Source organism: Salmo salar, chromosome 10 (genome assembly GCF_965601325.2).
Source record: "Salmo salar chromosome 10, fSalSal1, whole genome shotgun sequence".
NCBI lineage: Eukaryota > Metazoa > Chordata > Actinopteri > Salmoniformes > Salmonidae > Salmo > Salmo salar.
The window spans coordinates 60,394,528-60,418,836 of record NC_138300.1 but is presented as its reverse complement, the minus strand read 5'-3'; the positions used below and the strand labels follow the sequence as shown (position 1 = coordinate 60,418,836).

The 24,309-nt window shown below is 43.1% G+C and overlaps 1 protein-coding gene across 5 annotated transcripts in view; it reads right to left on the bottom strand.

The window, feature by feature from the left end:
- Positions 1-100: 100 nt before the first annotated feature.
- The window catches only part of LOC106576565 (tumor protein 63), a 173,303-nt gene continuing 149,094 nt past the window's right edge, over positions 101-24,309 (bottom strand). For 2 of the 5 annotated variants that reach the window (XM_045687990.2, XM_045687995.2), the window contains 9 exons: positions 23,264-23,379; positions 21,610-21,719; positions 20,617-20,753; positions 18,749-18,831; positions 18,135-18,259; positions 8,167-8,375; positions 5,421-5,565; positions 4,783-4,876; positions 101-4,375 (listed from right to left, as the gene is read on the bottom strand). In XM_045687990.2, coding sequence (XP_045543946.1) covers positions 4,079-4,375; positions 4,783-4,876; positions 5,421-5,565; positions 8,167-8,375; positions 18,135-18,259; positions 18,749-18,831; positions 20,617-20,753; positions 21,610-21,719; positions 23,264-23,379 — 1,316 coding nt within the window. In that variant the 3' untranslated portion in view covers positions 101-4,078. The remainder of the gene's footprint in view (positions 4,376-4,782; positions 4,877-5,420; positions 5,566-8,166; positions 8,376-18,134; positions 18,260-18,748; positions 18,832-20,616; positions 20,754-21,609; positions 21,720-23,263; positions 23,380-24,309) is intronic. The other 3 variants (XM_045687993.2, XM_045687992.2, XM_045687996.2) reach the window with 3 other exon arrangements.

Genomic DNA, 24,309 nt, shown 5'->3' with positions numbered 1-24,309 from the left:
TTTCTGAAATATTCGTGTGTTTTTTTTTTTGTCCTTTTCTTCTTTTCTGTTTAGTGATTGTTGACACTATAAATGTGATCTGTACAAACTCCCAACAACATTTGATAACTAGGCAGTATTTTTATTTTTTGGTTTATATCAAAATAAGTACATTGCAATATATTTACAAGACATTGTAGAAAAATAAGGAACAGCCGATTTTAGATGGTACTAGTTTCTGCTTTCAATGTTCTTGACGACAACGACAACAAACTAGGGTCATGTTTCTCTAACATCTCAATGATGTACCATTTTATAGAACTGTGTTTTATGGCAACATTCCCCTGACCGTGTGTAGTATTACAACAATGACAACAATGACTTGTGAGAGGACCAGATTTATTCATTTTAATGAATACAAATAAACCTAATTCCTTTTACTGTTCTGGCTTTTAACCACAAAACTTATTCAGAAAATACTTACTGTTTTTAGTCAATTACCCTTTTTGGGAAAATACTTAGCATGTAGAAAATAACTGTGTGTGTGTGTGTGTGTGTGTACACAATGATCTCAATAGGTTTGGCCATTTATCAAGTTAAACCGTAACAATAATAATAACGTTTAGAAAATGTGGTTCCAAAAAAAAAAAAAAAATCCATCAATATTACAACAGTCTCTAGCATCATCTGCAATAGAGAAATATTGGCCAGAAATGTTCTCAACAGACTGTACACCAGGTTACATATAGGAGGCAGAACAAGCAGGCAATGCATGTGTTCCAAATGGTGCCATGTTCCCTATATACTGCACTACTTTTAACCAGGGCTGGCCCCCTATTCCCTATAGAGTGCACTACTTCTGACCAGGGCTGGCTCCCTATTCCCTATATAGTGCACTACCTTTGCCCAGAACCCCCTGGTCGAGTAGTGCGTAGGGTGCCATTTGGGGCACGAACAATACGAAAGGCGTACACGTCACAATCAGTCACGTTTATTGATACCGCCGTCACGATCAGTCACGTTTATTGATACCGCCGTCACGATCAGTCACGTTTATTGATATCACAATCAGTCACGTTTATTGATGTCACAATCAGTCACGTTTATTGATGTCACAATCAGTCACGTTTATTGATGTCACAATCAGTCACGTTTATTGATACCGCCGTCACGATCAGTCACGTTTATTGATACCGCCGTCACGATCAGTCACGTTTATTGATACCACGATCAGTCACGTTTATTGATACCACGATCAGTCACGTTTATTGATACCACGATCAGTCACGTTTATTGATACCGCCGTCACGATCAGTCACGTTTATTGATACCGCCGTCACGTTTATTGATACCGCCGTCACGATCAGTCACGTTTATTGATACCGCCGTCACGTTTATTGATACCACCGTCACAATCAGTCACGTTTATTGATACCACCGTCACGTTTATTGATACCACCGTCACAATCAGTCACGTTTATTGATACCACCGTCACGTTTATTGATACCACCTTCACAATCAGTCACGTTTATTGATACCACCGTCACGTTTATTGATACCACCGTCACAATCAGTCACATTTATTGATATCACAATCAGTCACGTTTATTGATACCACAATCAGTCACGTTTATTGATACCACAATCAGTCACGTTTATTGATACCACAATCAGTCACGTTTATTGATACCACAATCAGTCACGTTTATTGATACCACCGTCACAATCAGTCACGTTTATTGATACCACCGTCACGTTTATTGATACCACCGTCACAATCAGTCACGTTTATTGATACCACCGTCACGTTTATTGATACCACTGTCACAATCCGTCACGTGTATTGATACCACGTCACAATCCGTCACGTTTATTGATACCACCGTCACAATCAGTCACGTTTATTGATACCACCGTCACAATCAGTCACGTTTATTGATACCACCGTCACAATCAGTCACGTTTATTGATACCACCGTCACAATCAGTCACGTTTATTGATACCACCGTCACAATCAGTCACGTTTATTGATACCACCGTCACAATCAGTCACGTTTATTGATATCACAATCAGTCACGTTTATTGATACCACAATCAGTCACGTTTATTGATACCACAATCAGTCACGTTTATTGATACCACAATCAGTCACGTTTATTGATACCACAATCAGTCACGTTTATTGATACCACAATCAGTCACGTTTATTGATACCACAATCAGTCACGTTTATTGATACCACAATCAGTCACGTTTATTGATACCACCGTCACAATCAGTCACGTTTATTGATGTCACAATCAGTCACGTTTATTGATGTCACAATCAGTCACGTTTATTGATGTCACAATCAGTCACGTTTATTGATACCGCCGTCACAATCAGTCACGTTTATTGATACCGCCGTCACAACATCAAGGTCTATGAGCATATTGAGTTTCTTGTTCGTTTCAGTTACTGAGTAATCACTAACGTAAATACTTCAGGTACAACGGTTTGTGTGATGATGATGCATTGTTCTCGTTCACGTAGAAATACATTAGGTACTTATAAACACGATGGCTAAACACTAGGGTTAACATTCCCAGGTTTCCTGAACATCTCGGAGGGAGGAGGTTTAACACGGGCACGGTAGAAACAGCATGTTATTAACACTTCTCTCTGACAGGAAGTCAAAAATATGTATCTTGAAGTGTATACAATCAGGTCAAAACAGTGTTGTGAATTAAAAGAAAATAACAGGCAGCCATAACAGTCCGGTATTGAGCAGCAGAGACTGGGATTCAACCCAACGTGTTGTATAGAGCAGCATAGTACACTTGGACTTTTAAAAAGTTCTTTAAGGTTGTCACTAGTTACCACAGCCACAAAGTCAAAACGGATATAGTCCCGTGTGGCTCAGTTGGTAGAGCATGGTGTTTGCAACGCCAGAGTTGTGGGTTCGATTCCCACGGGGGACCAGTACGGAAGACAAAAAAAATTATGAATTCACTACTGTAAGTCGCTCTGGATAAGAGCGTCTGCTATAAATGACTAAAATGTAAATGGATATATCGTGAAAGTTCATGAAAACAAAAAATGTGATTTTTAGTCTTTAAGGTTAGGCATAATATCAGCAGTGGGGGGTTTAGGTTTAAAATCAGATTTTAAGAAGATAAATGATAGAAATAAGCAATGGTTTCGCCATAATTCTGATTTGGTAACTAGTGATGACCGTAATTGATGCTTCAGCAGGCGTTAATAAAAGGACTCCATTTTGTCATGTATTTAGCGGCGTTTGGTGCGGTACCAATATGGCCAATAGATGCCGCCACTCGCCTGTTTTAAATGTGAGGAGTCTTCTTAGCTTGGCTCACGCTAACCCCTATGGCAGCTGAGAGAAGTTTACCAAGTGAGTCAACGGCGAAACACTGACATAAATACATGTCTTAACGTCAGGGAAAAAAATCTTGTCTGTCTAATGTCCTGTTCTATAACGCGCCTTGGATTGAATCTCAGCCAAAAACAACAACAAAACCCCCCCCCAAAAAAAGTTCTCTCAAGTCATGCTTTAACATTGGAATGGATAATAAACACTATAAAACAATATCAAAGCAATCACAAAAGCATTTCTTAAGTGCTTTGTCTCCAAGAAATTTGATTTAAAAAATAAAGAATATAGCTGTTTTCTCTCATCTAGCTGGCAGCTAATGAAGGCTTAATAACAACAACAAAAAAATAAGTGCATTTTTATTTGCATAGTATTTTGCTGTTTAGGATATCTGAGCTTAGAACGTTAAAGCAGAGATGTCCTAGTTCTGTACTGTGATAGGAGAGTGGGTTGGTCAACAAGGTGTATATGACATATGAAGAGGGGACAAAGCCAGGGGCTTCAATTCAAGGTGCATTGCTGAGAAGAGCACTGCACTCTACTTTTTTAAAAAGCTAATATATATGCTTGAGCTGACATCCACAGCGTTTTGTAAAAGCGACTCTCTGTGAACGTCAGGGAAATGACCTTTTACAGACCCATTGTTGCAGTGCGCTTTTCTTTTTTAAAATCTTTTTCTTTCCCGACAACTCGACTTAGATTGAAATTCCGGCCAGAGTTGTGTCTCTATTCACCCTCCTCTTTGATGCGCTGCTGTTTGTTGCGTCGGGAGTCCAGGTCGAAAGAGAAGTCGGACCAGTCGTCACGCGGAGGGAAGGAGATGGTCTGGCGCAGGGTGAAACGCACGGCGTCGATGACCCGCTCGCCGCGGGCCTCGGAGGACCCTACGCTGACGGTGGAGGCCCCGCTGGAGGTACGCAGGATGTGGGGAGGAGGGGAGAACTCCATGCTTTGCCGGTGCTCCATGATACCCTTCCAGATGACGTGCTGGAACTCCTGCGGGATCTTCAGCCGGGACAGGTCCTGTGGACAGGGATGACATCACACACTGGGGGTTAGTCTCTTTTAGTCTTCTGTTTCTCTCTGTCTCTGTCTCTCTCTGTCTCTGTTTCTATCTGTCTCTGTCTCTCTCTGTCTCTTGTGTCTCTCTCTGTCTCTGTGTCTCTCTCTGTCTCTGTGTCTCTCTCTGTCTCTCTCTCAGGCTAGAGAGAGAGAAACGTCAAGACAGCACGACAACTCACTCTGCACTGATAGTTAATGGCAACTCTTGACATGTGTTACAATAATACCATCTGTCAGAAGACAATAAAAAATGGACAAGACGCCTTCAGATAGAAATACATGAAGGTTCAGGCCCTTTTGAAGCCACCCAACCCTTCCCTCTGAGTCTATCCATGCAGATGTGGTGCGTGCGACAGGCAAGGCCTCACCTCCAAGTTATAGTTCTCGATCTGGTAGATGTTGGTCAGACCCTGTGCTGTGAAGTAGTCCAGGCAGGCTGCGCAGCCCAGTCGCAGAAGAAAGCTGCAACAGGACAGGGGAGAAGGGAACAGTTTAGTAGTGAAAAGAGTACCTCGGCATTCTTGTAATAACTGTGTTATATCTAGTAAGTGAAGACAAAGGCCAAGAGTAGAGAGATTTCTGTCAAGAATGGCAAAGAGTAGAGAGATTTCTGTCAAGAATGGCAAAGAGTAGAAAGATTCAACAATGACCAACAGTAGAGAGATTTCTGTCGGTTGCGGGCACTAAAAAGGGTGAACCCTGTACAGCGGTTCAGTTTTAAATAAACTATCGCTAGGAGACGCTACAGAGCCGTGTTGCAATTGTTCTGTCAATATTGCAGCTCGTCTTAACTTTATTAGTGCCCACAACTGTCCAGAAGCATCAACAGATGTATGGTTATCAGTGGTGGCTGGTGCCACTTTAAATCGGAGGACGGGCTCATAGTAATGGCTGGAATGAATGGAATAGCATCAAACAGAGATACTATAAGTCATTACAATCCAGTCATTACTATGAGCCCGTCCTTCCTTCACCAGCCTCCACTGCTGGTTGTTTAGCTAGGTACCTGGAGATGCTGCTGTCCATAGGGTAGGGTGGCGGGGGTGTACAGTGGGAGCTGGGCACCATGGGTAACTGGGGCTGCAGGACGTGTGTGGGGCTCATGGTCGACATGTCAGCGTTCATAGCCATGTGTCCCATCATCGGAGTCACTACAGAATCAAACAGACTGCTGTGAGTGACTCTTCAAAGGGCAATTTGACGTTTAAAAAAATAATATTAATAATTCTCAAATTCATTATCTCCAGCACCATTACCGGTGTTTACATATTATGTAGATTAAGACAAGCTGCAGTGAGCATCACTAGAGAATCAATCTTCTGTGAACAGTACTCTTTAAAGCTACAATCTATCATTTGTTTTTTCAACGCTGGACAAATGTACGAACTCTTTTGATGTTCAATGAGATAGTGTGGGGGCGTCTCAACAGAGTGGTTCCTCAACGTTAGAGAAAATAACAACACAAAGCAACGATACATGAGGTGAAGGAAAAGAGGGGAACGTGCTCAATTTAAAAGGGTCCAACTCCACCCCTTTTCAACCAATTAGTTTTCATTATCTTCGGCACAATGCCAGTGCCAATACATATGCGAAAACGGCGCAATGTTTATCCAATGGCATCGTCACGGTGACGTGGGGAGCATGGAAAATGCCCTACATCTGGCTAGAAAGTCGTTGCAGGTTTTAGGAAAAAAAATCTGTTTTTCTTCCTTTTAATTCTACCCTGTGATGTCAAAAGCTAAGTTTCCTCCCAATTGGCGACATATTTTCACGTGAATATTCTAATATCAGCATAAAAACGATTAGCATTTTCCCACCAGAGATGTTTCCATCAAATTGACATGTCGCAGATAAAAAAAACTGTGCATGATGAAGTAGTGTACATACAAATACCTATTACAGTTAAATTTCCCCGAATACCGAATAAAAAAGTTAGTTAAATGTGTTTCCATCACATTTTCAACTCTACTGAGGGTTGTGTAAAAAATAAAACATGTACAGACTCTTGTTTTGGCATGTTCGGCTCTAGCCAAAAGCTCAGATATACATTTTAGTCATTTAGCAGATGCTCTTATCCAGAGCGACTTACAGTAGTGAATGCATAAATTTCATACATTATTATTATTTTTTTTGTATATACAAGGCTACATCATGGGATTATCATGGACAAAAGAGCGAGAGCTAATTTTAAATATGTCAAACGGCAGCCAAGCATCGATCATCGTGTCACCAGAATAAGACCCTGGATATTTATTTGGAAAGGAGCATGAAGCTCGTCACCGTGCAGTTTCGCCACCCTGTGAAGTTGATCATGTAGCCTAATAAACTGGTGTTTTTCCCTGAGTCGCAGCATCATAGCCGATCACGTGACGATGGATATTAAATCAATATTTTGACAATAAACACGTTTCCACCGCCATTTAATTTTTACTGACTCTAAAGATCCCAACTCGTTTTGGTTTTTGTTCGACATTTGGAAAGTTGACCCGACAAATTTGCTCAGGACTGTCTGACTTAAAAAAAATAAAAAATGATCCTGCATGTACTTTACGCACATAGAAAGGTTGGATGGAGACCTGGTTAATGAGAAGCAGATCACAGATGTAGACACTAGTATTGTGTTGGTGATGTGGCAGAATTTCCCTTTAACCATCGACCCTCTTATGTAAAAACAGTGAAAGGGTGCTTGAACTTGAAGCCAACCGTTGGAACAGGACCTGCAGGCCCCTAGAGAGGAGTGGAGGAACAGGGAGGAATAGGGCCTGCAGGCCTCCAGAGAGGAGTGGAGGAACGGGGAGGAATAGGGCCTGCAGACCCCCAGAGAGGAGTGGAGGAACAGGGAGGAATAAGGCCTGCAGGCCTCCAGAGAGGAGTGGAGGAACGGGGAGGAATAGGGCCTGCAGACCTCCAGAGAGGAGTGGAGGAATAGGGCCTGCAGGCCTCCAGAGAGGAGTGGAGGAATAGGGCCTGCAGGCCTCCAGAGAGGAGTGGAGGAACAGGGAGGAATAGGGCCTGCAAGCCCCCAGAGAGGAGTGGAGGAACAGGGAGGAACAGGACCTGCAGGCCCCCAGAGAGGAGTGGAGGAACAGGGAGGAACAGGACCTGCAGGCCCCCAGAGAGGAGTGGAGGAACAGGACCTGCAGGCCCCCAGAGAGGAGTGGAGGAACAGGGAGGAATAGGGCCTGCAGGCCTCCAGAGAGGAGTGGAGGAACAGGGAGGAATAGGGCCTGCAGGCCTCCAGAGAGGAGTGGAGGAACAGGGAGGAATAGGGCCTGCAGGCCCCCAGAGAGGAGTGGAGGAACGGGGAGGAATAGGGCCTGCAGGCCTCCAGAGTGGAGTGGAGGAACAGGGAGGAATAGGGCCTGCAGGCCCCCAGAGAGGAGTGGAGGAACAGGGAGGAACAGGGCCTGCAGGCCCCCAGAGAGATCCAGGAGTATGTACTCTGGAGTGGAGGAACAGGGTCCCACAGGGATCACATTCACCTATGGGAGGAAGCGTTCTGACAGAGGCCCCTACACACCTCTCTCAGCGCCCCGCGTGCCCAGACAGGTACCGCTACCCTGCCTGTCCCGCCTGACGCGTGTCACATGATCGACCCAAAGGGGACGTGGTGGTGGAGTTAGGAGACTGGGCCAGTGGAGGTACGACAGGGAGAAAAACAAATGGGGGGGGGGGGGGGGGGATCGGACTGGGACCTAGCCAGATAGACTAGGGAAAATCTCTCATCATACAAAAGTGTAAGGCACACTTACTGTCAGTCAGGCCTTGGGGCATGGAGGAAGGCGTGAGTATGTTGCGTTGCTGGGGGTTGATGAGCTGGCTGACGGACGGGAGCTTGTTGACCTTGCCGTGTGGGTGAGGAGGGGAGCTGGACCCGTACTGGGGCTGGGGGGCCATGGCGCTCCTGGGGCAGGAGAGAGGAGGGTACAGGCCATTACTCTCATCCCCCCAGAGATCCCATCTTTAACGACAAAGGGGCCACATGGCTGTTAGTTACACAGTTGGACTCAACAACATTTCATTTGAACTGTTCAGTATGATAAACAGACTGTGGTATATACTTGCTTTCTCTCTACCCTGTTTCTTGAGCTGTGTTTAATAAAGACCATATGTGACTAAGAAATTGTTCCGATCATTTTTTTATAGAACTTTGTCATATAGCATATAGTACTGAGGATAACTTTAATTTATCTGAAACTTTACTGGAAATGATAATGCAAGTACAAACATTAAACATATCTCAATCAATATACTATGTGTTATCTATCAGAGTACATACTGTATCTTAATCAATATACTGTAGGTGTTACCCATCAGAGTACATACTGTATCTCAATCAATATACTGTAGGTGTTATCTATCAGAGTACATACTGTATCTTAATCAATATACTGGGTGTTATCTATCAGAGTACATACTGTATCTCAATCAATATACTAGGTGTTACCCATCAGAGTACATACTGTATCTTAATCAATATACTAGGTGTTACCTATCAGAGTACATATTGTATCTTAATCAATATACTAGGTGTTACCCATCAGAGTACATACTGTAGGTGTTATCTATCAGAGTACATACTGTATCTTAATCAATATACTAGGTGTTACCCATCATTTCTCAATCAGTTTCTGTGTTGTGGATAATGATTGGCTGGGATACACAGCAGCTTCGACTGAGGTTCCTTGTTTGTGTTAAATTAATAAGCAAATAAAGAAATGGGTGGAACGATGGATTTGCTAGTGCCCAGCGATTACCCGAAGTGTAGGTTATATTACATTTTTAAATAACTAATTAACCAACATAGGTTCAATGTATTGAATAGTAGTAGTGCTGAGATATTAGAGCTGAGAGAGTAGTGCTGAGATATTAGAGCTGAGATAGTAGTGCTGAGATAGTAGAGCCTACTATCCCGGCACTAATCCCTCTGCACTACTATCTCAGCACTACTATCTCAGCACTACTATGTCAGCACTAATTCCTCGGCACTACGAGCAGCATGAGAGGAAAAGCACAAAAGAAGGAAAGTCAAAGCAGAAGACATGTATTTATTCTGACAGACCAAAGAATCACAACAACAATCTGTTTCAAACAGAACGGTCACAAAAGCATTTCTCCATAGAATCTGCGCCTTCTACATAAATGCATACACTATACATCATACATTAGGCATTTTCTCTCTACTTTTAATAAACATTTCTTTCAGAAAATTCACAAGATCTAAAACAAACAAACAAACCAACTGTCCCGCAGTGACGTTGAAAAACATGACCAGCATGATCAAAGTTATCTTCATAAAAATATCTCTCCCTGTAAGAAAAATCTCCGTCCCAAATGGCACCCTATTCCCTTTATAGTGCACTACTATTGACTGGGGAGAAATGAGTAGTGCACAATATAGAGAATATGGTGCCATTTGTGCACCCTTAGATTTGAGTCCAGCTCCAATGACAGAGAGAAAGCTTTGAGAGCTCAAAGACAACCTAGGTTTCTGACCAGCTCCAGTCCTTCAGTCTAACACGCTGACTACACCGGTCTACGATTAAAATATCAAAACCAACTGTGAACCAACTCATTTCGGGGCAGGTTGAAAACTAACATGAAACATTCATGGACATTTAGCTAGTTAGCTGTGTTGCACGCAACTTGGCCGGTGAGGTTTGGGTGTTGGCCATAGCTGACTGCAATACAAGTGGACTGTGTCCCTGTCCATAACTCAATGAATAACTTCTATTTGTGACTCGTTTCAGGAAACTAGGTATATGTCACGCGTCAATACTTCACAGGAGAGCCATTTGAACGTAAACGTTTACATTTTTATAAAAATGCACACATGCCTTCTGGCGCACATGCCTTCTGGAATATGTGAACTTTCATGTACCTTAATAACAACCTTGTATGCCATCTGTAAATATGAATAAAATTGTTAAATTACGAGCCTAGTTGGTTTAGCCACAGGAAAAGCCAGCAACCTTCCCACTAGCTATGATTGGCTGAGATAATGAGTGGGCTGGACATGAGATGAGTTTGCATTGGTCTGCCATGTAGCACGCTTCTGTCTATAACATGAGCTGCTCAGTATGTGTAGGTAATTCTTTCTAATGTGGCTTTTTTGAAAAATATCACGTAAGTGTTGCTCTCCACTTTCTGGACGACCAGTGGAAATCAGTGGAATTAGAGTATTATAGGATTCTGACGTTTGATTTGCAAATATGCAGACGGAGTCAAAAAGAGAACAGACAATGCTGTTGTATAAAACACCTGTCTCTCCGGATTACATCTTCAAACTAAAGGGCAACCATGTTATCCGTGGCGGAGCGGGAGAAGCGTCCATCCATGTATACGGGTAAGAGAGTCTAGCTAGCTAAATTTTCAGATATGTTCTAATTTTGTCAGAAATTAGTTTTCATTTTAAGTTAGTGTATTGTTAGCTAGCTAGCTAACGGTACATGTATGATCTGTGTAGTAACATTATTTGTATCTCAGAGTTATTTGCATTGCTATTTATAGCCTAATGTTAGCTAGCTAACATTGAACCTGGTTGGTTAGCTACCTGTAGATTCATGCAGGGTAGTAACGTTATGAGTTGAGATTATGGTTCAGTGTTTAGCTAGCTATCTAAACAAAAGACTCCACTATGCAAGTAACAATTTAAATAGAATGTTTGATGTCACTGCGGCAACTGTCGATAGACGTAGCTGGCAAATTCGCTCTGGCTAACTACTCCGATTTCAGAGCACTCTTGTCTGAGTGCTCCAAAGCGCAGGATAACTAACGAATTTACGAACGCTCAACACCTGTTGAATATGGCCATTGTCGGTAAACGGTGGCAAAAAAAGCGTAATTAAATTGTTGCCAGCAGCACAGTTAGTCCCCAACGTCTGGATAACATGAAAACAGCCTAACCAGCTCTGCTAGGGCAAGTAAAATGGTCAGAGTGAGGTGTTCTCTCATTTGTGTCTGGGAATAGCTAGCAAGCTAGCCAACGTTAGCCAGTTATCCTGGGTGCTTGACTGCTGCTGTTAGGTCAGGAATGCTCCGATCAACCCTACTCATTGGCCAGAGCGTCCAGCGTGTGCTCTGAACGTTACGAGAGCGAAATGCTCTGAATTTACGAACAGCCAATCTGACAACGCTCTGAGTTTACAAACGCCCAGAGCACACTCTGGCACTACAAATTAAATGTACGAACACACCTGTAGTATAAACCAGCCTTTAGTCTTGAAATCTATGGTTGCTTAGTACATAGTGTGAATCCTTAAAGAGATGGGTGAGGATAAAGCTTAAGAGGGTGTGAACAATGCTGAATGGGTGTAGACAAAGAACACCTATCTTGTAGGTACCAAAACATTCAAGGGCCATTTTCTCAAAAGTGAGATTACAAGTTTATCAACTTTCAAAGCAGAATTACTTTCCCATTGTTCCTCAACTGTAGTGAATTATATACCATTTTCCAGCTCTGAGTCTCTACTTTTATCCAATGTTTAAAAAAAAAAAAAACAGCATTTCAAATTTTGCTAAATAAGACCGAATCAAGCCGGTTGGTCACATTTTACCATCAGCAAAACACAACCCTAAAAAAACGAAAAGTTATGAATGGGGCTTTGAAAATGATGCACTGTACGTGTAGCATAGTTTCATTCAATGGAACTCTACCTCCCTCTGCTGTTTGAAACTGGTGTTGCCACACATTAGCTACAAAGTAAGCACATTTTTATAATAAAAAAAAATCTGGCATGCAAAAAACACATTATTTTATGATTTAAGATTAGAACATGACAACACCTTTATCAGTAGACCATGGCTGGCATTCAGAGTATTTGTGATAGTAGCCAGCCAGACTAAAGTCATAATATTGTGACGACCCTGGGTTTATAAGCGCGGAAATCGACTCTGCCGCTTGAGCATGCTTTTGCGGCACAGTCGATAGCGCGCCGGACTTCGGGCTTGAAGGTCGAGGGTTCGAGACCTGCTCCCTGCTGTTTCATTACAATATATTGTTTATGATACATGAGTAATGAATATCAGTTTATTTAAATCTGCTTGGAGAATGTGATAGTTTCAACTGAGGCACAACCAGAGAGAGAGAGAGAGAGAGAGAGAGAGAGAGAGACCCAGTCTGATTGTGACTGGGGTGGAGGAGAAAACTGAAGGGAAAAGGAATGTGAGGTTGAGGTGAGGCTCTCAAGAGGTACTGCATCGTCTCCTCTGCTCTGTTGCTAGGGGCTCCAGGAGCTCGGAACGTAGCCAGGCTTTAAGCAGACTGCAGACAGGAACCAGAGAAGAGAAAGAAAGAAGAAATAACACTGTTTGAAGTAGAAGACAGGAACGAGACAATCTCAAACGCTAGTTGTCAATTCATAGAGGGCTCCACTGCACCCTTCAGAAGCCTCTTTTTCGAGTGGGTATCCTATGCGGACTCGCCGCTCTTGGCAGCAAAACCTCTTCACATGAATATTAGCATGTTACTTAGCAACAACAGTCACTACTACGTCGCCCTCAAAGTCAGAATAAATCTTTATAAATGTAATAAATCTGTCATTCATTTCTAAGTTTTTGTATTTCTGATCAAATTTGATCATGAACACAAAAACATTAGCTAGCTAAGCCTGAGACTGTCACTTCATACGAAATGAAATAGAAGCTAACCAACCTGTTAGTGCAACACTAAAATGCAATGCTCATTCCATAAGCTAGCTAGCTAGTCAGCTAGCTACTTAGTAACTTTATTTGATCATAATGAACAGGTTTAAATGAAGCAGCAAGTTGTCAAACTATCGAAGAATAAGTGACAAGCTACACGCTGATGATCAGTACCCAGCATCCTTAGCTAGGATGCCCGTACACTGAGTTCATAAAACGCTTCCCATAACAGGATGTGAATCCAATATTCCCAAGATGTCCTGAAACTTCCTACGAATTTCGGGACGATGTAGGAACATGAAACTCAAATTGTGTAGTGGGAAGCAAGATTTAGCCTAGTGATTTATTTTTTTTTCCATATAAAAAAAAATACCCCCAAAAAATTTGAATAGCAATATAATGCCTTCAGGAAGTATTCACACCACTTGACTTTTTCCACTTTTGTGGATTTTGCAACATTTGCCCATTTTATTATTTTCACAATTCTTCAAGCTCTGTCAAATTGGTTGTTGATCATTGCTAGACAACCATTTTCAGGTCTTGCTATAGATTTTCAAGGAGATTTATGTCAAAACTGTAACTTGGACACTCAGGAACATTCACGGTTTTCTTGGTAAGCAACTCCAATGAAGATTTGGCCTTGTGTTTTAGGTTAATGTCCTGCTGACAGTTGAGTTCGTGTCTGGTGGAAAGCAGACTGAACCAGGTTTTCCTCGAGGATTTTGCCTGTGCTTAGATCCATTTAAGTTTTTTTTTTAATCCTGAAAAACTCCCCAGTCCTTAACGATTACAAGCATAATCATAACATGATGCAGCCACCACTATACTTGAAAATATGGAGAGTGGTAATCAGAAATGTATTGGATTTACCCCAAACATAACACTTTGTATTCAGGACAAAAAGTTAATTGCTTTAAAAAAAAAATTGCAGTTTAGTGCATTGTTGCAATAGGGACCCTTTGCATTGGAAAACCTCCCTGGTCTTTGTGGTTGAATCTTTGTTTGAAATTCACTGCTCAACTGATGTGTGAGGGTACAGAGATCAGTTAGTCATTAAATAAATCATGATCAAAACTACAATTGCATACAAAGTGAGTCCATGCAAGTTATGTGACTTGTTAAAGCACATGTTTTACTCCTGAACTTATTTAGGCTTGCCATAACAAAGGGGTTGAATACTTATTGACTCAAAACATATAATCTTTTCATTTTTTCTTGTTGTTGTTAAAATGTCTACAAACGTAATTTAACTTTGACATTACAGAGTATAGAGTGTAGGCCAGTGATAAGACACCTTAATTGAATCCATTTTGAATTCAGGCTGTAACACAACACGAGGAAAAAATCAAGGGTGTAAGTAATCAATATAGAAACAGATCAGTAGGACTTCTTAGATAGAGATCTATCTCAATGTAGGGTAGTATAGTGTAGGGTAGTATAGTGTAGGATCGGGTTGTATAGTTTAGGATAGTGTAGGGTAGTGCAGTATAATGTAGGGTAGTTTGTAAGTCGCTCTGGATAAGAGCGTCTGCTAAATGACTTAAATGTAAATGTATAGTATAGGGTAGCATAGTATAGGGTAGCATAGTATAGGGTAGTATATTATAGGGTAGTGTAGTAATAGTATAGGGTACTGTAATGTTGCATAGTTTAGGGTAGTGTAGTATAGGGTAGTATAGTATAGGGTAGTGTAGGGTAGCATAGTGTAGTATATTGTAGGGTAGTATAGTGTAGGATAGGGTTGTTTAGGATAGTGTAGGGTAGAATAGTGTAGTATAATGTAGGGTAGTATAGTATAGGGTAGAATAGTATAGGGTAGTATATTATAGGGTAGGGTAGGGTCGCCTAGTGTGAGGTAGGGTAGTGTGGGGTAGAGGGTGGTATAGTGTAGTGTTGCGTAGTATAGGGTAGTATTGAATAGGGTAGAATAGTGTAGGATAGTTTAGGATAATGTAGGGTAGTATAGTGTAGCATAGTACAGTGTAGGGTAGTATAATGTAGCATAGTATAGTGTAGGGTAGGCTAGTGTAGTATAATGTAGCATAGTATAGTGTAGGGTAGAATAGTGTAGTATAGGGTAGTATAGCATAGGGTGGTGTAGTATAGGCTGGTGTAGAATAGGGTAGTACAGTATAGGGTAGTGTAGTATAGTGCAGGCTGGGTTAGGGTAGAATAGGGTAGGGTAGTATAGGGTATGGTGTAGGGTAGTATGGTGTAGGGTAGTATATAGGGTAGTGTAGGGTAGTGTAGGGTAGTATAGGGTAGTGTAGGGTATGGTAGGGTAGTGTAGGGTATGGTAGGGTGGTGTAGGGTAGTATAGGGTATTATAGTGTAGGGTATGGTAGGGTGGTGTAGGGTATTGTAGGGTAGTATAGGGTAGTATAGGGTAGGGTATGGTGGTGTAGGGTAGTATAGTGTAGGGTATGGTTGGGTGGTGTAGACTGTTGAACTGAAATTGTTTATTGAATCTCTAGAATATCGGGAGACTCTCGATTTGTCGTGATGCGAGTTTAAAAAGAGAGGGAAAAAAAGAAAAGCAATTCCTGAAAGGTTTGGCAGTAGGTTTTATTCCGTCATGAATTAACCCTACTCGGGTTAGCAAGAATACAGGTGAAAGGTCATGGAGATGAATTTTAAACAACAACAGCATGCAGAGAAGACGGGTAATGTAGTAAGAGAATAGCCGTCTCCAGCCGTGAGCCAGTTCCATACTGACAGACATCCGTCTGCTGAGCTGAACACCAGGAATATCAGTGGTACACAATTTGTTGCGTTTGTAAAAACGTTTAAAGTATCATCAAATAGTGTAATAGATCTAGACCAGGGGTGTCAAACTAACTTCGCCCCCCCCCCCCCCCCCCCACCCCCGTATTCGGGTCTTCGAAGAGGTCGGGAGGGCCGTACTGAAAATCGTGTTATAGTTCCTCACCGTCAACATTTTGCAAAAACATAGTCCTTTTTTCTGTTGATTTTTGGACAGAGGATTATTTTCGATACTCCATGACTTGTCTAGCTTTAGTTTCTGTGAGCTGCACACCGTCAAGAAACAGTATAAATGTAGGTTGGCTTTCAGCACTACACAGTTTCTATTTGGTTTAAGTCATTTTAAAGTGTATTAAAATAAATATATATATATATATATATATATAGGCCGTATGTTTTACACCTCTGGTCTAGATAATACTGTTCTGTTGATATGAAAGAAAAACCTTGAGAGCCAATATTGCAGCATGTAAAACCAATGGGTCCTGCTTTGACCAAAAGCTCACCCCTCCAGTCCCTGTCATTACCTGCTGCACTGCCACATCCAGCCACATCGGGGAGGGGGGGGGGGCAGAGGGCAGTGTGACAGAAACCAAACTGACTACAACTAAAAATGTATTTAAAAAAAAATAATTTTAAAGCAGGATTTAAAAAAACCTCCAATGTAAGCATTGTGACTTCACTGTGTCAGAAGGTCTGCACGTTTTCTAAATGAGAAACAATAGCATAAGCAATAATTATCACAGTGCATGAAAGCAGCAGGTTATTTTAAAACTATAATTTACAGATAACTATCTTTCTCTCCCCAGCCTTAGCTGAATGGGCCGATGGAGGGCAGAGCTTGTTTCTTAAAGTATGAATCAACTCAAGCCAATGACTGGGACTGATTGGGATTTGGAAACGGCTCTTGTTGTGCAAACCTGTCAGTAGCCCTTAAAGGGGTTTCCATCAGTCTCTAGATGTTTCATCTAGTCTATCTGACATAATATATAACCTAATTACAGGGTAACTACACCACGAAACTAGGTTCACCCTCTGAGGTACACATGCAGCATGCAGACATCTCTGATGAATAGCTGATCCATCTCAACAGCTATTGTCTCGGGTCAAAACACTCTTCTCTCTCAGATGATATGGTTATCGTTGTGTTGTGTTCACTGGGCTAAAAGAACTCAAGCATCATTTACTTGACCGGTTCACGACCGGTTACCAATGTAACACAACCATCACTTTTCAATAACATGCAACCAAACAGCGATCATGCTCAGTCAATGTCGTGTTGAATCCCCCCAAAAAACTAAAACAAAAAACATCTAAAACAACTTCTCACATGGACCATCTCCACTGTCAGCTTTCTTTACGTGCTACAATACAGTCCTTATTTAAATCCAAACAATCTCCAAAAGCAAGTCAAGTAGTTAAGTTAAAATGTCAAGTGTGAAGCGTGCAGAAAAAGTGTAGAGACAAAAACAAAGAACCAGACTATGAAGCAATAAGGAGGGTGGGCCTTGCAGGCTGCAGGCCTCTCTATAACCATGTGGGGCCTAGGGCTTTTTCTCAATTAATCTTTCCTTGATTCCTTGCATCCTGTCTCCTTGCCTCCTTCTCAAAACAAAGAATTTGGAGAAGAAGAGGAGAGACTTTGGAGAGAGGATGCAATTAATCAATCTAAAGACAAATTGAGATAGAGCTTACCTCAGTTTGGTTCAGGGGAGAAGAGCAGCACTGCTAGCTCCTAGGGGACTCCAGTATGTATGTATGTATGTATGTATGTATGTATGTATGTCTGTCTGTCTGTCTGTCTGTCTGTCTGTCTGTCTGTCTGTCTGTCTGTCTGTCTGTCTGTCTGTCTGTCTGTCTGTCTGTCTGTCTGTCTGTCTGTCTGTCCTGTCCTGTCCTGTCCTGTCCTGTCCTGTCCTGTCCTGTCCTGTCCTGTCCTGTCCTGTCCTGTCCTGTCCTGTCCTGTCCTGTCCTGTCCTGTCCTGTCCTGTCCTGTCCTGTCCTGTCCTGTCCTGTCCTGTCCTGTCCTGTCCTGTCCTGTCCTGTCCTGTCCTGTCCTGTCCTGTCCTGTCCTGTCCTGTCCTGTCCTGTCCTGTCCTGTCCTGTCCTGTCCTGTCCTGTCCTGTCCTGTCCTGTCCTGTCCTGTCCTGTCCTGTCCTGTCCTGTCCTGTCCTGTCCTGTCCTGTCCTGTCCTGTCCTGTCCTGTCCTGTCCTGTCCTGTCCTGTCCTGTCCTGTCCTGTCCTGTCCTGTCCTGTCCTGTCCTGTCCTGTCCTGTCCTGTCCTGTCCTGTCCTTATCAGAGAGTTGTACTCACTGTTTCTGCAGGAGGTTCTGCTGCTGCTGCCTGTATGACTCTACAGTGTGCTGAGGCAGAAACTGCATGAGTTCCAGAGACTCTTTGATTTTTACCAAAATCTCATATATTTCACGGCCTTTAATCTATAAAGGGAGAGAGAGAGAGGGTTGGTTAGCAGCTGGGAACATGCCACAAGATTAATATATTGTATTCAATGAGTGTATCAAGGTTGGTTTTGCCAGTATGGACAGAGGACCTTTATTCTGAAGGTCAGACTCTCATTTTGAAACACTCCCCTAATTATTGTTTTTCATTATTACATTTTTAATTTTTTTTTTCATCAAACCTTTTATTTAACTAGGCAAGTCAGTTAAAAACAAATTATTATTTACAATGACGGCCGACCAAAAAAAATACAGGACAAAACACAGTCATGTTTTCTTTCTTCATGTAACCAACGAGACTGTTCTATGCTAATTGGTGTTGTAATTCTATTTCTATAGAACAGACTGTACTAACATCATCATGGGGTCAGTTAATTCCCTGAGGAAAACCCAGATAAAGGAACAGAGGAACATAGATAGACATAAAACTATTATACTATCTATGGTGTGGACAGACTGGACACTTACAGGCAGACAAAACACTTCCTCATCGGTGGATCTTCTTTTCTTGACGGACGACATCTGGATTCCATGGGGGGCCTGGCGGAAGGCTGGAGAGGTGAAGAAAGGGAGGAGAGGAGAGGAGGAAGTAGGGAGGAGAGGAGGATGGAGGGAGGGAGGGAGGAGAGGAGGGAGGACAGGAGGATGAGGGAGGATGGATGGAGGGAGGAGAGGAGGTAGTAGGGAGGAGTGGAGGACATAGGGAACGGAGGACGGAGGGAGGAGAGGAGGGAGGAGAGGAGGACGGAGAGGAGGGGTGGAGGACAGGGAACAGAGGAGGACGGAGAGGAGGGGTGGAAGACAGAGGGAACAGAGGAGGACGGAGAGGAGGGGTGGAGGACAGAGGGAACAGAGGAGGACGGAGAGGAGGGGTGGAGGACAGAGGGAACAGAGGAGGACGGAGAGGAGGGGTGGAGGACAGAGGGAACAGAGGAGGACAGAGAGGAGGGGTGGAGGACAGAGGCCTGGTCAGTACATGTAGCTAACTGGGCCAGTTACACCAGTTGGACATAATATTGGTTAGAACTCTACATCAGCAAGCATATAAGATGGGAAACAAGCACAGGGCAGGAGGAGAGAGACTACAACACAGGAGGATAGAGACTACAACACAGGAGGAGAGAGACTACAGCACAGGGCGGGAGGAGAGAGACTACAGCACAGGGCAGGAGGAGAGAGTCTCCAAACCAGGAGGAGAGAGACTACAACACAGGATGAGAGAGACTACAGCACAGGAGGAGAGAGACTACAGCACAGGAGGAGAGAGACTACAGCACAGGAGGACAGAGACTACAGCACAGAAGGAGAGAGACTACAACACAGGAGGAGAGAGACTACAACACAGGGCAGGAGGACAGAGACTACAACACAGGGCAGGAGGAGAGAGACTACAACACAGGAGGAGAGAGACTACAGCACAGGAGGAGAGAGACTACAACACAGGGCAGGAGGAGAGAGACTACAACACAGGAGGAGAGAGACTACAGCACAGGAGGAGAGAGACTACAACACAGGAGGAGAGAGACTACAACACAGGGCAGGAGGAGAGAGACTACAACACAGGGCAGGAGGAGAGAGACTACAACACAGGGCAGGAGGACAGAGACTACAACACAGGGCAGGAGGACAGAGACTACAACACAGGGCAGGAGGAGAGAGACTACAGCACAGGAGGAGAGAGACTACAACACAGGGCAGGAGGAAGAGACTACAACACAGGGCAGGAGGAGAGAGACTACAACACAGGGCAGGAGGAGAGAGACTACAACACAGGGCGGAAGGAGAGAGACTCCAACACAGGGCAGGAGGAGAGAGACTACAACACAGGGCAGGAGGAGAGAGACTACAACACAGGGCAGGAGGAGCGAGACTACAGCACAGGAGGAGAGAGACTACAACACAGGGCAGGAGGAGAGAGACTACAACACAGGGTGGAAGGAGGGAGCCTACAGCACAGGGCGGGAGGAGAGAGATAACGGGCACAGGGTGGAAGGAGGGAGCCTACAGCACAGGAGGAGAGAGACTACAACACAGGGCAGGAGGAGAGACTACAACACAGGGTGGAAGGAGGGAGCCTACATCACAGGGTGGGAGGAGAGAGATAACGGGCACAGGGCAGGAGGAGAGAGACTACAACACAGGGCGGGAGGAGAGAGACTACAACACAGGAGGAGAGAGATAACGGGCACAGGAGAACAGAGGCTACAGCACAAGGGCAGGCAGCATGCAGTGGGTGTGTGAGCGAGAAACAGAGAGAGAGAGAGTATAATATGATCACAGCCAGCCAGCCAGTCAGCCAGTCAGTCAGTCCTCCACCAGCTCCCAGCACTACTTACGACGTTTCATACACTCACTGGTCTTTGTTCCGTCAGTAACATGCTGCTTGCGGATGCTGTCCTCGTCCGCCTTGCGGTCCCGACCAGGACACGCACAGATCCTGGCCTCGAAGCAGCGCCGACCCAGCACCTGCCCTCTGCGACGTCGGAGAGACACAGTAACATTTATTTACCATCTATAGGGAGGCCTAACATACCAAATTAGAGCCATGTGGAGAACTATATCATATATTTATTTACACTGAGTGTTCAAAACATTAGGAACACTGTCCTAATTGGTTCAATTCCAGGCTGTATCACAACCGGCCGTGATTGGGAGTCCCATAGGGCGGTGCACAATTTGTCCACATTTTGTCCATGGACGATGGCCCATGTTGACCCCAACGCTTCCCACAGTAGTGTCAAGTTGGCTGGGTGTCCTTTGATGTGGTGGACCATTCTTGATACACATGGGAAACTGTTGAGTGTTAAAAACCCAGCAGCGTTGCAGTTCTTGACACACTCAAACCGGTGTGTCTGGCTCCTACTACCAAACCCCATTCAAAGTTAAATCTCTTGTCTTGCCCATTCACCCTCTGAATGGCACACGTACAAAATCCATGTCTCAATTGTCTCAAGGTTTAAAAATCCTTCTTTAACTTGTCTCCTCCCCTTCATCTACACTGATTGAAGTGGATTTAACAAGTGACATCAATAAGGGATCACAGCTTTCACCTGGATTCAGCTGGTCAGTCTATGGCATGAAAAGAGCAGGTGTCCAAACTCTATATTCTATATGGCTCTGACCATTAGCCTGGCTTCAGATCGGTGTATATTCTATATGGCTCTGATTTGTGCTGCATAGCCATCTGTTTGGCATGACAACACAAACAGACCTGGGTCACTGATAATACACTCTGTTTTCTGTTGTCTTGATGCTTCTCTGTTCTCTGTGCAGATGCTAAAGGACTCTTAAGGGGACAATATAAAGTTGTGTTGGAATGAATGTCTTACTCTCTGGTTTCCAGGGTGACGATGATGAGGATGGGGCGTCGGTTCATTCCTCCCACACAGCTGGAGTTACACATGAAGTTATACAGGATGGTGGTGAACTCTGTTCCCACCTGGAAGAGGACGAGGGGAAGAATAACAACAGCATTTAATGAATAAAAACCTCAGGGGACTTGGAGGAGATATTAACACACAGAGAGGAGATATTAACACACAGAGAGGAGATATTAACACACAGAGAGGAGATATTAACACACAGAGAAGAGATATTAACACACAGAGAGGAGATATTAACACACAGAGAAGAGATATTAACACACAGAGAGGAGATATTAACACGTAGAGAGGAGATATTAACACACAGAGAGGAGATATTAACACACAGAGAGGAGATATTAACACACAGAGAGGAGATATTAACACACAGAGAGGAGATATTAACACAGCGATGTGTTTCACACAGAGAGGAGATATTAACACACAGAGAGGCGATATTAACACACAGAGAGGAGACAGGGCTCTGATAGTCTGTTTTAAGGGGGACAGAGAGGAGACAGGGAGGAGACAGGGCTCTGAGCTGTGGCCAAAGAATTAGGAATTAGAAAACTGAATTGGACATGAAACTTCTTGTGACGGTATATAAGGTCAGCCATTTTGGTCAGGGGGTTTGGCTTGTGACGGTATATAAGGTCAGCCATCTTGGTCAGGGGGTTTGGCTTGTGACGGTATATAAGGTCAGCCATTTTGGTCAGGGGGTTTGGCTTGTGACGGTATATAAGGTCAGCCATTTTGGTCAGGGGGTTTGGCTTGTGATGGTATATAAGGTCAGCCATTTTGGTCAGGGGGTTTGGCTTGTGACGGTATATAAGGTCAGCCATTTTGGTCAGGGGGTTTGGTAAGCCAGTGGTCAGCCAGTGCTGGGACAAGACATTGTGTAAAACAATGAATTTGAATATTTTCTTGCACTGTATGCTTGCCAGACAGTTTTAGAGGAATGATTCCATAGATTTTTCAAATTAACTGCCAATATGCCAACATTCATCAATGCAGTCAGTCTACAGCCAGACACTGGCTGACATCAGCTGATGATAGGACGTATACAAGTTGTAAATGCAACAAGTACTGATATTGTATCATATAATAGCAATCACAGCTTTCCAAGAAAACTCAAATGTAGACATCTATGGTCTATTTACATATATTTTAGAGGATATATAAAATTGGTATAAAACCAATATATTTATAATTATATGACAACAATTATATTACACAATTTCTGATATATCACGACTTACTTTTATTTTCCTGCATATTAAAATCAGGATTATGTCTCTACTGCCATTCAATCCAATTAGACGGGTTTGGATTTCACCCTGACCAATATGGCTGCCATTTTCACATTCTGGAACTTTGAGGGTTTATGACATCACATTCTGGAACCTTTGAGGGTTTATGACATCACATTCTGGAACCTTTGAGGTTTTATGACATCATATTCTGGAACCTTTGAGGGTTTATGACATCACATTCTGGAGCCTTTGAGGGTTTATGACATCACATTCTGGAACCTTTGAGGGTTTATGACATAGGCCCCTCTGGTAATTAATAGGATCTCTATAGCTGTGGCCTGGTGGCAACGAGAGGGGTATGACTTTACCTGAGGTGGCTCGTAGGGGACCAAGACACTCTGACGGCCCGTGATGGAGTCCTCCAGATACTGGGAGTGGCTGTTACCCTCCACTCGGATCAGGTGACTGGGAGGGGCTATCTGTCCTACAAAACACAAAATGCCATGTGCTTATCAAACAGCCAAAACATGTTACATGTTCATATCAAAGTAGATAAATAACTTATCAATGGTTTATCAATGGAAGTTTAGGCATAGTTAATAAGGTCATGGTGCAGGAAACATCTGAGAGGTAAAGGTTAGTTAATAAGGTCATGGTGCAGGAAGCATCTGAGAGGTAAAGGTTAGTTAATAAGGTCATGGTGCAGGAAACATCTGAGAGGTAAAGGTTAGTTAATAAGGTCATGGTGCAGGAAGCATCTGAGAGGTAAAGGTTAGTTAATAAGGTCATGGTGCAGGAAGCATCTGAGAGGTAAAGGTTAGTTAATAAGGTCATGGTAAGGTTAGTTAAGGTCATGGTAAAGGTTAGTAAAGGTTAGTTAATAAGGTAATGGTAAAGGTTAGTTAATAAGGTCATGGTAAAGGTTAGTAAAGGTTAGTTAATAAGGTCATGGTAAAGGTTAGTTAATAACCTTTACTAAGGTCATGGTAAAGGTTAGTTAATAACATCATGGTAAAGGTTAGTTAATAACATCATGGTACAGGAAGAATCTGAGAGGGCAAACAAACGTGTTTATATTTACATTGTGTGTTTATATTATTTTTATTTTATTTTTTATTTTAGTCATTTAGCAGACGCTCTTATCCAGAGCGACTTACAGTGAATGCATACATTTTAAAAAGATTTTCCCCCCGTACTGGTCCCCCGTGGGAATCGAACCCACAACCCTGGCGTTGCAAACACCATGCTCTACCAACTGAGCCACACGGGACCCGTTTATATTTACGTTGTGTGTTTATATTTACGTTGTGTGTTTATATTTATATAAGAGAAATTGGTTTTCAATGGTGCTTTAGGAGTGTCTTAGAGGGGGTCCATACATCAACTAACTAACCATCACTGAATTCTACAAGGA